Here is an 18221-nt window from a genome sequence, read left to right on the forward strand (position 1 = left end):
CATCTGTAACCCCTACCAGATTCGTAAGGAACGCCTACGTTTAGGACACATATAGTTTGAAATGGAAATAAAGATCTATGGGGAAACCCATCATTTTTAATTTTAATAGGGGATCCATACAAGAAGCTTGTAGAGGAATGTTTATAAGGAAGATATCCATTTCCGTACTCACTATAGACTCTGCCTACTACCGCTACTGCCGTGCCAAGATGTACATTTTGATAATATAACATATACAGGAGTCATTTATTTTATAAGCCTCTGTGAGTCATGAATCCATATATGCGTCTTCTTGCTTGATATTTTAAAAAACAAAAGGATTTATTGTTTTGGAATTGTCGTTACAGTAAAGGATTATGAGCATGACTAACCGCAAAATCTTAGGTACTTCTTAGGGGTTGTTTTCTGAGCATAGAAATGAGCTGAATGAGATCACTTGATATAGAAGATGAACCTTTTACATTGTCGTGGGCATGACACAGGTCGATTTGTGTTATGACAAGTTCCCTAATTTGAAAGCCACAAAGTGAGTACATCGTAAGGCACAAAAAGTATGAGTACTGAAACATTTTGAAGTGCTTTTGATTTTTCGTTGAGCAAATGTTTTTTTTTTAAGTGTTTAATTTATCAGTAGTAACTACAAAATAAACAACATTTTTATGGAGGTTCTGTATGCCAGGGTCTATATACCAAGCTTTCAAACAGAGAGGAGTGGAGCAGATAGACCAATATTTGCTTGGATTAAGCCCCATTTGTGTTACCAATTTAACTTGGAAGTGATTTTGCAGAGAAATAAGAAGGAGACTAATTATTTGTTGCACAGATGATATAAAGATATCCCATATACATATATTGTAACATGTTTGTTTTTGGGTTCCTTGTCATCATGTAAACCAGGGGTGCACAAACTTTTTTTTGTTTCCACTGCTCTCCCCACCTGTTTGCGCCCCCTCACCCTTAACTTTTCTCCGCATTGGCGGCATCACTCGACGTTAAAAAGTCATGTGACGTCGCGTTGCCATTTGACCCTGTGGCGTAATTTTACTCTGCGTTGCCATGGCGACGCATCGCCAGAAGTAGCCGGAGAGAAGGTAAGAGACATATAGAGGCTTTGTACGCTCCGCCGGGATTTTATTTAAATGTTGTTGGGCTTCTGTAAGCGCCACCCGCGCCGCCCCTCCCGTAAATGTTGGGCATCCCTTAGTTTGCGCACCCCTGAAAATACTTTTTATATATGAGTTGTATTGCCAAGAACTGGAATCATTTGAGGCAAATACAAATTTGAAATAAAGTTTGATATATATGTTAAAGACACATTATATTGCATTAATAAATTCTGCTTGATACATAGACCCAATTTTTTTCCGGGTACAATGATTTCAATGTGTAGGTCCTCAATTAATGTATATATGGTTTATCCTTTATTTCTAGTCAAAAGTGGAGCCTTTTGGACCGGGTAAGACTTTCAAACCCACGTGGAACAAGTCCCAAAGGAAAGCCATTTACCCCATTGAATACTGATGGCGTTGAAGAAAGTCCTTCAAAAGAGCCCAAAAATATTGGCTTGAGTAATAAGGAACGTTTTCGAACAGCTTTGCGAATGAAAGCATATGCTTTTTGGCAGAGTTCAGAAGGTACAACATTTATTTGTTTCTCCTCTGATTCCTTTTTTCACTCTCTTTGTGCAATTTATTACACCCATTACACCCATGAACGTTGAACCAAGGTTAAACATAATCACTGCTGAACACTACTTGCTATTAATGGTTTGGTGATGCCCTTACTGAGAGAAAGTTCACAAATGATGGTTTTTATGATTAAATCACATCTTCGGTGAAAGGCAAATAGAAGTTAGATTTCAAAACATTTCCTTTTCTTTTTAAACATTATAGTGGGTCTTAAGAGTATTGACCATTAACACACTTGTATCATACTGAACTGTACTGTAATTAAATAATGAGAACCTGGACAATTCTCTCAAGTATCAGCTGAACAAGCATTAAGACATATTTACCTGACTCTTGTCTATCATCTGCCAGTATACTCCAGCTTTGTCCCCCTCTCATAGGCCATACCACCATCTCTATAGACTCAGTGGGGTCTGTCTACCTAATGTGTAATTAATAGTAATCTCATCCTTTCGTTATAAATCATGGGCTCACTGCATGAAATTAACAGTTTAGGTTTTTTTTCAAATAAAATTGTATCTTGAAGTTCTCTATAAATTGGTGAAGAGTAAATTCTAAAGATTTTGTATAAGGTAATTACAATAACTGTTGATGAATGGAGGATGTCTCCTCCAACTGTCCAAGCCATGTGTGAAAGTCAAGAAGGAGTCCTTGTTGGTGTGTACCATGATTGCTAAACAATTCAGCGTATAATTAATTACTAGCTAATGCCATAATACATAATCATGAAGGTACAATAATAAGATAGTGGCAAGCTACAATTGAAGGTGTATTTTTAAAAAAAATAATGACTATTGTGTAATAGCATAAGAGATCATGTTAATACTTTACAAACATACTGTATATAATTTGCTGAGTTGGTATGAATACTATAAGTCTAATAGGCACGTGACTGATAGTCATGCTGAAGGTGTTTGCAAGTAAATCATTGCCCACTGAGAATGACATCTTTATTATTGTGTAGTTTTCTAGATCATGCTTTATTCCTTTCGGTAGATGCTGGAACAGCTGGGGATACCATGACTGAAGCTGGCTACAGTAATGAATTCCTAGTAGAAGATTTAATCCCTACAATAAAGACAGCTATCCATGCTTCTAGGTACAGAACACTATTTCTGTTTTTAACTATACTTTCATATCTATTCAAGTCTGTTAACAAGTATGGATTCAGTTTACATCATTTAGCCTCAATAAGCCATACAAGAATCTCAGAGCAAAAATCTTAGAAAAACTTACTGGGCTTGGAGCCCTGAATGAAAGTAATAAGAACCAAATCTATGCTATGGCAATTTGGCATCAAAATCACAAGGTTAGAAGTCAGAACTGGGATGAAACTCATGACTGCACAGTTAATTTAGAGGGTTATTCCCTTTTTCGGAAGGATCGAACAAATAGAAGGGGAGGTGGAGTACATTTATATGTTAAACCTGATCTAAAACCTATTATAAGGGATGATGTTTATGAAGGGAATGATGAAAATGTAGAGACTTTGTGGATAGAAATTAGCAGTGGAGGTAAAAGTATTAAGAAAATGTTTGTGGGAATATGCTATAAACCACCAAATATCTGTGAGATTGAGGAAGCTAAAATACTTTTGCAAATGGAAATGGCATCAAAACTGGGTCATGTTTGCATAATGGGGGATTTTAATTATCCAGACATAGACTGGGGCAATGAGATTAGCGTTACAACAAAAGGAAACAGGTTTTTGGGGGTGCTTAAAGACAATTATATGACCCAAATTATTAAGGAACCAACCAGGAGAGGGGCAATACTGGATTTGATCATATCAAACAATGTAGAAGTAATAAAAAATATTCAAGTCCTGGAACATTTGGGTAACAGTGTTCATAGCATGGTCTCATTTGAAATAAATGATCAAAAAATAGATTTCTTGGTTTCAACAAAGACCTTAAACTTTAGAAAGGCATATTTTAATATATTGAGGTCTAATCTAGTAGTAATACAATGAGATGATGTTTTTGCACGGAAAAATGTAGAAGATAAATGGGCAGTCTTTAAAACATTGTTAGAAAAGCACACTTATCAGTGTATACCCTTGGGTAATAAGTATAAAAGAAATAAGTCAAAACCAATGTGGCTAAATAAACAGGTAGGGGAGGAAATGGACAAGAAGAGGAAGTCGTTTAGATTCTTTAAGTCAGAAGGGACAGAGACATTGTATCAGAATTATAAGGAATGTAACAAAAATTGCAAAAGGGCAATCAAATTAGCAAAAATGGATAATGAAAAAAGGATTGCAATAGAAAGTAAGGTCAACCCTAAAAAGTTCTTTAAGTACCTTAATAACAAAAAAATGAGAAAAGAAAATATAGGACCCTTTCAGTGTGAGATGAGTAGGCAGATTATTATTGGAGATAAGGAAAAAGCTGAGATATTAAACAAATTCTTTGCCTCTGTGTTTACCAGGGAAGAATCAAGTTCAATAGTAGAGCCACAGGAGGAAGCCACAACCTCCATATTAATGAACAATTGGTTAACTGAGGAAGAAGTTCATAAGCGACTTGAAAAGACACCTGGCCCCGATGGCATACATCCAAGAGTTCTCAAGGAGTTAAGCTCAGTAATAGCCAAATCATTATATTTAATATTCAAGGACTCCATTTCCACAGGCTCAGTACCACAAGATTGGCGTAAAGCAGATGTGGTGCCTATATTTAAAAAGGGAGCTAGATTACAACCGGGAAATTACAGACCTGTAAGCCTGACTTCAATAGTAGGGAAACTACTTGAAGGTTTAATACGGGATAATATTCAGGAATACCTAATAGAAAACAAAATTATTAGTAATAGTCAGCATGGATTTATGAAGGATAGATCTTGCCAAACTAACCTTATTTGTTTCTTTGAGGAGGTAAGTAGGAATTTAGACCAAAGTAATGCAGTTGATGTGGTCTACTTAGATTTTGCAAAGGCTTTTGATACGGTTTCACACAAGAGGTTGGTGTACAAAATAAAGAAAATTGGACTCAGTAATAATATATGCACCTGGATTGAAAACTGGTTAAAGGACAGACAACTGAGGGTTGTCATAAATGGAACTTTTTCAGGGTGGGCTAAAGTCATGAGTGGAGTACCTCAGGGATTGGTTTGGGACCCCTGCTTTTTAACTTGTTTATTAATGACCTTGAGGTTGGGATCGAGAGCAAAGTCTCCATCTTTGCTGATGATACTAAATTGTAAAAGGTAATAGAATCAGAGCAGGGTGTAATTTCTCTTCAGAAGGACTTGGAGAGACTGGAAACGTGGGCAGGTAAATGGCAAATGAGTTTTAATACAGATAAATGTAAGGCTATGCATTTGGGATGCAAGAATAAAAAGGCGACTTACAAATTAAATGGAGATATATTGGGGGAATCCTTGATGGAGAAGGATTTAGGAGTGCTTGTAGACAGCAGGCTTAGCAATAGTGCCCAATGTCATGCAGTAGCTGCAAAGGCAAACAAGATCTTATCTTGCATCAAACGGGCAATGGATGGAAGTGAAGTAAACATAATTATGCCCCTTTACAAAGCACTAGTAAGATCACACCTTGAATATGGAGTACAATTGTGGGCACCAATCCTAAGAAAAGACATTATGGAGAGTGCAGAGAAGAGCAACCAAATTAATAAAGGGGATGGGCAATCTAATTTATGAGGAGAGGCTAGCTAAATTAGATTTATTTACATTAGAAAAGAGGCGTCTAAGAGTGGATATGATAACTATATACAAATATATTCGGGGACAATACAAGGAGCTTTCAAAAGAACTATTCATCCCACGGGCAGTACTAAGGACTCGGGGCCATCCCTTAAGGTTGGAGGAAAGGAAATTTCACCAGCAACAAAGGAAAGGGTTCTTTACAGTAAGGGCAGTTAAAATGTGGAATTCATTACCCATGGAGACTGTGATGGCAGATACAATAGATTTGTTAAAACAAAAGGTTGGACATCTTTTTAGATGGGAAAGGTATACAGGGATATACCAAATAAGTATACATGGGCAGGATGTTGATCCAGGGATTAATCCGATTGCCAATTCTTGGAGTCAGGAAGGAATTAATTTTTCTCCTTAATTAAGTAAGTATAGATATAGGATAAAGTATCTGTTGTCTAAATTTAGCATAGGTTGAACTTGATGGACCTATGTCTTTTTTCAACCTCATCTAATACGTAACTATGTAACTATGTAAGAACATGTACATAAAAGATAACAGAATATGGAGCAGTTTTAGGAATCACTATATCAAATATGTAACCAAAATATGGTGTGTATTTAATAATCTTTAAATATATATACTGTGGTCCCCAACATGTTAATCGGATCTTGATCCTTTTTTTCTCACTTGAGATCACAAATTGGGGAGTACTGTAGTTATTTGATGCTCATAATAACATGCACGTAATACATTTTGGTGGGTAAAAATGTGACAACCTCCCCCCACCCCACAGTACAGCAAATAAAAATATCACTAGTGATCACATTCACATGCCTCAGACAGGTCTGCAACACTAACTTTCCCCATTATCTCTTAGCATGCAATCCAACGGGATTCTGGGTAATGATGCAAATAAGAACACAGTGTCACCTTTTGCTTCTTGTCCATTTTAACATGGAGTCCTACAAATTTATTCTTGCCGTATTACACTCTGTGCCCAGGAAATACTTGAAAACGAGAGGTAACTCTCAATGTATTACTTCCTGGTAAAATATTTTATAAATAAATAATTACACAGCTTTTCAGCATAGCCTGGGTTAAAGAAATGTAAAGCCAATGAACCTACTCACAGACAGCTGTTTCAACCTTTTGGGTCTCATCAGTGTGAGGCTGGATATACTTTCTTTGCAATATGAAGCTGGGATAGGTTTCAACCTCACATTGAATAAGTTATAGTGGGGAAAAAAAGTGTGTGTGGGGGGGGGGGGGGGGGAACATTCACCTTCAGTGTATAGCAAATAAAAATATCACTTTGTGAGCATATTCACATGTATTAGACAGGTCTGAAACCCTGCCTAGCCCAATTATCTCTTAGCCCTCTATTGTATGTTAAAATGTACAAGAAGCAAACAATGATGCATTGTGCTCATTTGCATGTCATTTCCCAGAATCCCTGGCTGCAGTGGAAGCAGTGTATGCTGAGATAATGTTAAAAATGTGGGTTGCAGACCTGACTGGTAATGTACATGTGAATGTGCTTGCATACTATCATGTGAATTCCTTTGCTATAAGTTTTCTTCCTTTAACCGGTATCAAAACTGTAGCAGGTGTGATGTGGTTTAAATTGTAGTGGCTTATTATCTGCAAATGTAGAAAACTTGTTTAAATACACAGTATTTATTACTTTTCACAGGATCATGTAATAAATAAGTTTGATGTGCTCCCTTCACTGGTAATTTCCACTAAATATATCAATAAAATATCCTGACTATGAATATGAAGAAGTGCAGTTAATCTACATATAACCTGTCAGGAAAAATACAATATTTAAAGAATCAATACACATTGTTTGGCTTTTTTTTTAAAAATCTATCCTAATTACTGAGTCATTACTTGGGCCCCACCAAAGGTAAAGCTGGTCCTGCAGAGGTGGGCTTCCCAATTTGGAATCTAGTGTCCCTTGAACTTTGCCCATTCTGGGATGGGAATAAATAGAAGGAAGCTGCCAGCGAGCCAATCAGTAATGCAAACAATGACATCTTTACGGATTGACTCAAAGGCTATTTAGCAAACGTCCCTCGCTGTAATAATTCAAAAGGCAAAGTATTGCATTTCTAAGGAAAAGGTGCCATAAATATCTAAAAAATATCCATTTGTAAGCAAAAATATTGATTTTTTAGACATCGGGTGCAATTATGGTTCCAGAACTGCACCAGTTTTGCCTTGATGCTAAGACCCCAATATCTTTCTTGAATGTATGGGTCTCCCTGTAGGTTATGGCTGCAACCTGAGAAGATAATGCGGGTATAGAATATTTTAGATTTTACTCTTCTATATATTTCCGTTCTTTTATTACATTCTTTGTTCACTTTTTATCTTAATTCTTGTTTAACTCCCAAACAAGCTACGAAACACCTGATACCATTTTTCTATATCATGTGCTAATCAAAAAATAAAAGTGTGTTGTATTTTCTTCTCTCCTCTTTTACATCATACTAATAGCATTGTTTCACACACAGAATACTCCAATTTCTTTTGCATAAGAAAAAATTTAAGGAGACCTTGAGGCCTTATGATGTGAAGGATGTCATAGAGCAATATTCAGCTGGTCATTTGGATATGCTTTCAAGAATTAAATACCTTCAAACAAGGTAAGGTAAACATTTATAAGGTAAAAATAATTGAGTAGACCTTTTTAAAACCTCAAAATAGTTTTTTATGTGGTTAAGCAGGGTGATTCTTGCTTAAACATGCATATACAGATGTAGCAAGACTCACTTTCTCCTGGGACACAGTCGAAGAAGCAAAATTCTGTGGCACTGGGGCCAGTGTCAGCCAGGATTGAGCTGCAGGGGGGAGGGAGGGGGTTCATGCTTTCGAATGGGACCACAACAGCATTTATCCTCTGGTGTCACGTGACCACGGGTGACAGCAGCACCGTCACTTAGTTTTACTACATCTGTACAACCTCATATTACACAAACATATAATACATCATATTACATATTGTATTCTATGGAAAGTCTGAGAACATATCCAATGCCCAATATAGGCACCGTAGCTAAAGTTTAAACAAGGGGTTAACCACCACCACCCCTGTAGGGGCCCAACCTTCCTCCATGGGGCAACTACCCCAAACACCTACTCCCATATCCTCACCCCTCCCAACAAACAGAATGTGCCACCCACCCCTGTTGAGTCATGGCCAATAGCCCTATTAGCCACATGTGACTAATAGAGCTTTTTGCCAGTATAACTAAAAAAAATATTAAAGAAAAACAAATTACACATGAACATTAATAATACAATTTATAAAAAATGTTGTATGTTAAAAATTTTTTTTTTTAAAACATAAACCCATTTCATTGTCACTGTGGCTACCAGCCCTCTCAATAGGAACCGAGATAGCCAAATTGACACGCAATGGGATGCTACAGTATAAGAAAATGTGGTTACTTACTGTACCCCACCCTGGATAAAGGCTGTCCTGATCTTCAGGGCTGTAGCTCACTTTAACCTATGCCAAAAAAGGGATGATGTCCAGCCATAAAAAAACTATAAGATTAATCCATAACCTGATGGTCATCAAAAAACAAAAATGGAAAAATAATACAAATCATTCCAAGGCCCGATGGTCTATTTGTAATCCATGCACGGGCCTACAAAGGGGATCTTCAACTTGCCACAAAGCCCTGGCTCCTCTGTTAATAGAAGAGACATCATCTGTAAGTATTTACTTCTTCTTTTCTTCTTAGCAGTTGTCTTCTTTCTTCTTTAATCTTCAGCCATCGGATGTGGCTTCCACATTGACTTGTGGTCTTCTGCGAGGGCCCTGGCCTTTTGTTGTGGCTAGGGCCATCATATTACTTGCTGTACTATGTGCTTCCCTCCCTTTATGATGACATCACAGATTTTGCTTCCCAGTGGGAGCTTTGTTTGCAAAATCCGAGATGTCATCACTAATGGAAGGAAGCACATGGTAAAGCAAACAATATGAAGACTATTTGTAAAAAGAAAAAAAAGAAAGAGATACAGGAGAAGATTATTCTATCAATGGAGGATCCAGGGCTTCATGATCAGTTGAAGATCCACCGTCACAGGCCAATGGTTGGACATGGATTACAAATAGGCCATTGGGCCTAGATTGATTTTTGTAATGTGATTTTTTTTATATTTTTAAATTTTTTGTCTTTTGGTGACCAATCGGGCCTTGGATTAATTTTATGTTTGTTTATGGTTAGGCAGCTTCTCATTAGTGGCAATATGGCTATCTAGACTCCCATTGATATGGCCTACGATTCCACAATAGCAATCAATGGGTTTATATTTTAAATGTATTTTTAGATAATAGTTTTAAATTGTATTTTTTTGACTTAATTTTTATTTAGTTATACTGGCCAAAGCCAAGAGGGTGGTTACCCCCCCCCCCATGGGGTAGGTTAGTATGGCATTGTTTAAGACTACTTTACTAGCTATGAGGGTTGACAAGGGAGGTAGATAGTGTAGTTGTATTTATTAACTCCTTTATTGTCCTTAGTGGATAGCTAGTCATGGAAACTAGCCACTAGCTAGGCATGACTAGCCACTTGAGCTACTAAGGGGTTAATATGTAGTTAAATATGTTATGTTTTAATTTTTCACCTTTGCTATATTATTTTAGCACTCCTTGCATATTGTCCATTTTAACATGTACCCCTATAAGCCTGTACCTGCAGTATTACACAGCTATTTCAGCACAGCATGGGTTAAATATGTTTTTGTCATTCTTTTACCCACCATACAGTAACTTGTTTAGTATTTGGTTATACTCACTTACCAGCTTCACATTACATAGTCAATAACCAACCTGTATGGTTGGTCGCGCGGCTGCAGAGAATGTGCTGGTCAACTGTGTGCAATGTCTTGACAGTCCGCGGAGCACCGCATAGCAGTCGGTAATGGCCCATCGGGATTAACACAGTGGGGGTCCCTGCGTCAGAATGCGACTCCCACTGTGTGAATCCTATTCCTTGCCATTGAGGTTATCGTTGCGCCCATTGGGGGCATAGGTAACCATACTGGCAATCAATGGGTGTATTGGTGTTTGCATTGTATTGTAATGTTTATTGGGGGTGCAGGGGATGAATAAAGGGGGTAGTTACCCCAGGGTGGGTAGTTAGGCCTCTGGGGTGGGTAGCGGAAAGGGTTAACACTTTAATTACCATAGGGGTTACTACCGCTAAGGAAAATTAAGGTGTTAACCCCTTCCGCAACCTTCCCGGTAGGCCAAACCACCCACCCTGGGGCAACTACAACCTTCACCCACCCCCTTTACCCCCAATAAACCAGGTACTCTGGTTTAACCCCTTTATTGTCTTAGTGGCTAGCTGCTAAGGTAATGAAGCTGCTTTTATTTTATTTTGATAAAACAGTATTGATGTAGGGCATCCCTCAGGGACCCGTTATGGGGTGGCAGTATCTCCCTGCATTGTTTAAATGTCCCAGTCACGTGGGCCGTGACGTGGGAGAATTTAATCATGGTGGAGATACCGGCACCCCATAATGGGGCCTGTCACTCGGGAAGCAGGGGGTCCCTGAGGCTAAAATTAATGCGGTTCAGTTCCGGATATCCCCTGCTTCAATACTGTGTTATTAAAATAAAATAAAAGCCGCTTCATTAGCTGATAGAGGCATGCAGGTAGAGTGACTGATTCAGTCTCACGCTTACTGCGCGTCTGTTACAGACAGGTGCAGACGGTAGGATTCACACCGCACAAGTCCCATGCAAACGCAGGGACCCCTGCAGCATTAATCCTGGTGGGCCATTAAGTCTCCTTATTGGGACTCTTCGGCCACAGATGAAGAAAAAACGGTGCCGCAGCGGATTTAGGGGTGGCAGCACGACCAACCATAATGATGCATCTGTAGGGGTCCATGTTAAAATGCATAAGAAGCAAAGAGTGAAAACAATGAGTGCTCATTTGCATTTCATTTCCCAGAATCCCTGGCTGCAGTAGAAGTATTATATTCTAAAAGATAATGGGGAAAGACAGGGTTGCAAACCTTTCTGAGACATGCCCACACTTTTTGTACTCGCCTTAACTTGTTTTGTGTCTAACTTGACAATAAACGAATCTGAATGTAAAATGTCTCAATGTGATTTCTGAATCTGCATTTCAAGTAACAGTTTCTAACAGAAGCAGAGCTCACGTGAGCGTCTATCTATACAGATCTGTGCCTATTCTTACATTCATTTCCGAAAACGTCTGATCACAAAAAAATATGGGGAATAACTTACATTTATTTTTAATTTCATTATTTCAATTGATTTGATGTATTTTATGTTTTGAATTGTTAAAAAGGTTATTAGAAAGAGTTCATTTTAAAAATATATGTTAATATTCATACGCTTCACGTCATGTTTTTTGATTTTAAGAATTTCGTGTGGTTCCTCTCCCTAATCGATTTTTCAGTCGATTTTTCCTTTTGCTCCATCACGCGGGCTCCATTTCAAATGTCACAGGTGGGCCAGCCTGGTCATAGAGGCCTTAGTGCTTGAGAAAAGTTCCTCTCTATTCAAATGGTTGGGACTAAAATCTTCAACAGCACAAAGAAGTGGCTTCACAGCTTTTTGAAAATGGGACAAAGTATTGTAGAGTTCATAGGCATTATATATATTTTTTTATATATATATTCTTCTGAGTAGTACAGTATACCAAAACAAAGTGGTAAGGGGGTTTAGGATTTATGGTACGGAAATAATTACAGCTTGTCACATTTTGGGGGATTCATTACATTCTCTTATCATCATTTTTTTTTCTAATTTGTCCAATTCTACTTGTATTTGCTATAAGCATAATATATATATATACCAACTGTAAATATTACTGTATGTTCATTTGCATGTCTTAGACAGGTCTGCAACCCTGTCTTTCCCCATTATCGCCCAGCATACAGCACTTCCACTGCAGCAAGGGATTCTGGGAAATGACATGCAAATGAGCACTCAGTGCCACCTTTTGTCTCAAGCTCGTATTACACAAGCAGATCCTCAAGCCAATGCATGATGTTTTAAACACAGCTTTTAGACAGAGGCTGGGATGAGATGCAAAGCCATTAAACCCACTCACAGACATGTTTCAACCTATTATATTATGCTTATAGCAAATACAAGTAGAATTATACAAATTAGAAAAAAAATGATGATAAGAGAATGTAATGAATCCCCCAAAATGTGACAAGCAGTGACTCATACTGTAATTATCTGCGTACCATAAATCCTAAACCCCCTTACCACATTGTTTTGGTATACTGTACTACTCAGAAGAATATATATAAAAAATATATATAATGCCTATGAACTCTACAATACTTTGTCCCATTTTCAAAAAGCTGTGAAGCCACTTCTTTGTGCTGTTGAAGATTTTAGGTCTTTGGGTGTCAAAAGCAATAGGGGAAAGGACAGGCAACAAGAGTCCTATTTAAACAAAACACACACACTCGCCAAAAGCTGATGAAGCAGGGAGAGAGCTGCAGATGCTAGTAAGTCCTCGTGGAACCCCTGATCGTGGCGGCCATTTTGTTTTAAAAAATATATTTTGTTTTTAACGCGATCCCGGTTATAACGTGGTCTCATTATGTGGACCCCGAGTACCGTGTTATAACGGGGTTCAGCTGTATATATATACATATACATATATATATAACACGAGGACTTACTAGCATCTGCAGCTCTCTCCCTGCTTCATAAGCTTTTGGCAAGTGTGTGTGTGTTTTGTTTAAATAGGACTCTTGTTGCCTGTCCTTTCCCCTATTGCTTTTGACACCCAAAGACCCAGCACGCTCGCTGCCTGACAGAGCCTCGTGATTTGTTATTACAGTTTGCCCCCCCCCAAAAAATATATATTTTTGGGCAAACTTTAATAACATCAGGAGGCTCTGTCAGGCAACAAGAGCCCTATTTAAACAAAACAGAACAAACAGACACACACTCGCCCGAAGCTGATGAGAGCAGGGAGAGAGCTGCCGATGTGGGTAGATCCTCGTAGAACCCCTGATCGCGGCGGCCATTTTGTTTAAAAAAAAAAATTTCACCGGGAGCCACGCTGAGGCCGCGTTACAAGCGGATCCACGTTGTTGCGAATCACGCTGTAACAGGGTTGAGCTGTATATATATACATATTTTTGTCAGGTTTTGCACAGATTAATTTTATCTTCAGATGAAATGGCATCTTAATGGGTTGTCTTGTGTTGGCATCTACTTAACAGAATGTCACCATTCTTTACCTCGTTTATTCATAGTTCCAATCCAAAGGTTTATTAGAATTTTTTTTATCATATGTGTTTAAATTATTTTGCAGTGTCCGATGATTTTATGTTATTTTATTTTCATGAAAATATGTGTTGACCTCTGGATTACTTAGCACGTGTTCCTCCTTCTTCCTCAGAATAGATATGGTTTTTGCTCCTGGTCCCATTTCTACACCTAAACATAGGAAGTCACAGAAAGGAATGGGAGGAGCAGGTGGAGGATACGGATTTTCATCACAGCAGTCGCCAAGGTGTGGTAGATAAAAAATAAAGTGCAGTTGGAATACGTCTATAAGTAGCAACTTTTACCAAGTAGATCTACTTATGTAAATCCTGGGAGGTTTATGCTTCAGGGTTATTTACATTAGTTTTAGAAGAGGAACGAGAATTAGACTAGAGAGTGGGAATTATGCATGAGTTAGAAGAGAGTGAGAAATGTGAATGGGAGTTAGACAAGAAAGTGGGAATTGTCAAGTTGATCTACAGTAGATGAGAGTGAGAATTGTGCAGTTTGATTCTTGTAAAGGTATCTACCAAGATGCCAAAGTGGAACCAAATTCTACTTGCCATGACTGAGGCATGAATAGAGATGGGCACATTTCTTTGGCGGATTGGAATCCGCAGCGGATCGGTCGGTTCCTTTGGTCCGCGGATTTCAGCGGATCAATGTCAAAAAGGGCGATTCGCGTTTTACAGATTTTGTTTTTTACTATTATTACCAGTACACTCCGCGGATTCTGCAACCCATTGACGGATTTTAGAAACTGCCAACGGATCACTGGATCCGAGGACTGGATTCTACAAACCCGTCAACGGATTATATCCAATGGCGGATTTTGATGAATCCGTGCGGATTAAAATTGACCAAATCCGTCCGCATATTTTACACCGCAAAACGAATTTTAGGGGAAAATGCAAGAAAATCCGGTAAACGGATTTGGGCGGATTGACCCATCTCTAGGCATGGACAAATTTGCATACAGTACAAGTTAAAGAAACTTGGCTTACATTTGACACTACTAAAGATTGCATCATGATGCACTTAGGGGGGGACTAGATACATAGTCTTCCAGGCATTTAAGTTTGATTTATTTTTATTGTAATACTGTACTCTAACAGAACAATTATTTCATGTGGTTTTCAATTACAGTATATATGTTAATGTTAGGTAGTCGATTGACAATATACCAGATTGGCTAGTGTGTTATGTCAATGAGGAAAGTATTACAATAAATTAATACTTTTTTATTAAATAAATTGTCATTGAAGGGTAACAGTATTTTGACATGTTTATTTTATAACTAATTACGTTTTTTGTCTCTGGAGATAAACCTTGCATATTATTAAGCACGTCTGTAATTCTCCCAGCATTCACAGTCCTGGAGATAAAGAAATGATGGTGGTGGAATAAATTTCTAAAGAATACTAAGAAAGTCACAAACAGAAAATAAAAAGGATGCTATTCCACATTTGGAACAAAATAGTCTTATAGCACAAAATGTTACATCAGAATGTTCATTTACAGTAGCTGACTAAAGCTTTGTAGTTATTTTGGGGGCCTATTGATATAAGCCCCCTGTATGTAAAACTAGAGCATACAAAGTTAATCAAAAGAGTAATAGATTTTACAATGGAAATATTCTAATGTGACTTTCTTTTGATAAATCTAGTCACATTTGCACCTTTTAGTCTCAGTTTTACAGCAGGAACACTTTGATAAATAACTCTTCCCTTCAGCAGTATGGTTCAAACTTTTTAAAGGGATGAAATATTATGTTGCAACCATTGAAATTAAAGAATAGCAATAGTTATACAAAGCAATTGTTTCCAGAACTCGGTGTTATAATGTTAGCCAATTTTAATCACAATCTTTCTTTACAGGCATGAACCATATGCAGCCAAAGCTTCAACTTCAGATATTGAAGACCAAAGTATGATGGGAAAATTTGTGAAAGTGGAAAGACAGGTATTTTATGTCAACTTAGAAAGTTGAAGCCATGTAAACCAATTCCATTCATCCATTATAGTAACTGAATGGCTCGATCTTCTGCCCAAATGGAAGAGGAAGCAGTCCATGTTTCAATGCTATTGCTGTTCTCTGAGTGGCACAGAAGTAAAAGAAACTAAGCAGGGTCAGAAAACGAGGACTGAAGGAGGTTGTAATTGTAAAAACAATGGGGAGATTCATTAAGCATAGAGAAAGGGCTTGGTCGCGTGTCAACTGCTATTCAAGTCAATGGCAGTTAATGCCTTATCAGAGTTTAGTGAATCCTGCCCATTGCCTTTAAAGGGGGTGAGTCTCAGTCTAATCCCTGTGACAACACTTCTTGTGACCTTGAGGAGATAACCCTGTGTCTGCACAAAGAGATAAAGTACTGTTTCTTATACACTGTAGTATTGACAACATATAAATTACATCGGTATGGATTGCACCTCAATGAAGAGGGATCTTCTGTGTTAGGTGGGTGGGGGGGGTTAAAAGGTTTGAGGAGATTTTAAACTAGGAAGGGGGGGGGATGGACAAGAAACGGGGATGGGACTCCTGATATCCGATGCAGGACGCCGGTAAGGGAAAGCCTGAGGAGGGGGAGAATCCTATCCACTCGGTGATCGACTTTTACCGCGGAGGTGCCACTACCCGTGCTCCTAACTCACCCGTCGAGTTGTACTCACATGTAAGTGAGAAGTTATTGTTTTTAGTCTTTGTATCCATTACACTTACTTACAGTATACAGGCTCTGCTGTCTGCTCCATTTTTTCAGTATAAAGTATGCGTCGTTCACATTTAGCATACTGCTGCGGCAGCTTTTATTCTAACACATCGCCGTTTTTTCCCTGGCTTTTTCCTGGAATGCGACGCACTTCACCTGGCGCATGCCACGTTCATTTTGCATTCCCAGCCACGGGTCATGCGTTTGATGCGTTTATTGAGAATGGTTCGGATTTAATAGGTTGCAATTCTTCGCGTGTCCGCCAGATGGCAGATATTCATGAATTGTAATGCGCATGCACTTCAGTAATGTGTCGACTTGCAGGTGTTTCTTTTAAAAAAGATACCACAGTGTGCTATTGTAACTTGGCCTTCAGACTGAAGGAAGAGGTTGCAAAAATTTATCAATTTAGGCTTTTCATATTAAAGAAAGACAAAGACCAGTTTCGGTTACAGTATTCTCCAGAGACCCGCCCGCCATGAGTGTTCAAGTGCAGCCCGCTTTCCAAAAACCCGACAGAAGTTACGCGTATTTGATATGGGCCGCGATTAATGCAACATTTTGTGTAACAATGCCTGCTGAATCGGATTTAAAAAACCACGTACCTTACAGTTTAGCGGCTGTAGTTATTGATTAGGATAGAATACTGTAATACTGTACCTGAAACAGTATGTTGATGTTTTCCGGCTGTACAGTATACTGTACAATACTTTTTTATATATACAGTACAGTATACTGTGTAATAAACCCGAAAAAATAAAAACTATGCATTTATTCTACATGTATCACATACATTATGTGTCTTCTAAAGTATACAGTGCCAGTACATGCAGTACAGTATAGTTTGTGTCTTCTATTTTTTTTAATACTTTTATAATGAGCATGCCTACAGTATACAGTGCAGTATGCCTTGACATTCTAGAAATACTGTATTTTGTTACAGTAGCAAAGGAGCAAATGGAACAATGTAAAACAAATCAACATGTTCTTTTATTGGTGGAGTAAGTACAAAAACATTTATTTACAAATACTGTACAATGTAGAAACATTTTAAGTGCACAGCAATTCAAAACATCAACAGGTGTATGGTTTACTGCTACATTTGTGAAAACATTTATGTCAGTCAGTATGGTTTACAGTCACATGTTTTAAAAACAAATTCTTTATTCATAAAATAAGCAAAACGCAACATCTCCTTTATTAAAGAACGGCAAGTCAAAACATATACTGTACAGTGGGATGGTGTGCAAAACAGTCTGCACCAGTACAGTCTCCAGAAGCAGATCTATCTTTGCTAGCACAATAGAATTCCCGGTGAGATCCACAGTTATCCCATTCAGCATCCGGTCTAACGAGGTGCTTCTTGTGCATGGCGTGTGAACATCTGGGTGGATGGGTGCAACGGAGGATGAGATGGGGGTTCCATGGAGAGAAGCGGCAGCGACGTTGAAGAAGAGTGGAGGAGGTGACCTGTGAATATCCGGTAGAGGAGAAGCGGCAGCATCGTCGAAGAGGGATGGAGAAAGTGACCTTTGGATTTCCGGGCGAGAAGCAGAGTCGTCTAAGAGCAAAGGAGAAAGTGACCCGTGGATTTCAGAGGCAGCGTCGTCGGATAGAACTGGAGAAGATGGCCTGTGGGTTTCCGTGAGGGCGGCGGCAGCGTCAAGGACGAGGGGTGGAGAAGACGGGCTGAAGATTTCCGGGACAGCAGCGGCAGAGTCGTCGAAGCGTATGTGAGGAAGTGGTCTGCGGGTTCGATGGGTTGGCTGCCAATCGTTTTGCGTCGAGAGTACATCACCGTATATCTCCTAGACATAATAAGGCTGACGTCTATGAAAACCCTTAGCCTTTGGGGTCAGTAGAAGGTTTTCT

At 38.6% G+C, this 18221-nt stretch overlaps 1 protein-coding gene across 1 annotated transcript in view; it reads left to right on the forward strand.

Annotated features, from left to right (window-relative positions):
- KCNQ3 (potassium voltage-gated channel subfamily Q member 3) overlaps nucleotides 1-18221 on the forward strand; it is a 296751-nt gene that overhangs the window by 264034 nt on the left and 14496 nt on the right. Inside the window, exons 10-14 of the mRNA XM_075581947.1 lie at nucleotides 1432-1634; nucleotides 2685-2787; nucleotides 7869-8000; nucleotides 13776-13889; nucleotides 15520-15604. Coding sequence (XP_075438062.1) covers nucleotides 1432-1634; nucleotides 2685-2787; nucleotides 7869-8000; nucleotides 13776-13889; nucleotides 15520-15604 — 637 coding nt within the window. The remainder of the gene's footprint in view (nucleotides 1-1431; nucleotides 1635-2684; nucleotides 2788-7868; nucleotides 8001-13775; nucleotides 13890-15519; nucleotides 15605-18221) is intronic.

Source organism: Ascaphus truei, chromosome 2 (assembly GCF_040206685.1).
Source record: "Ascaphus truei isolate aAscTru1 chromosome 2, aAscTru1.hap1, whole genome shotgun sequence".
NCBI lineage: Eukaryota > Metazoa > Chordata > Amphibia > Anura > Ascaphidae > Ascaphus > Ascaphus truei.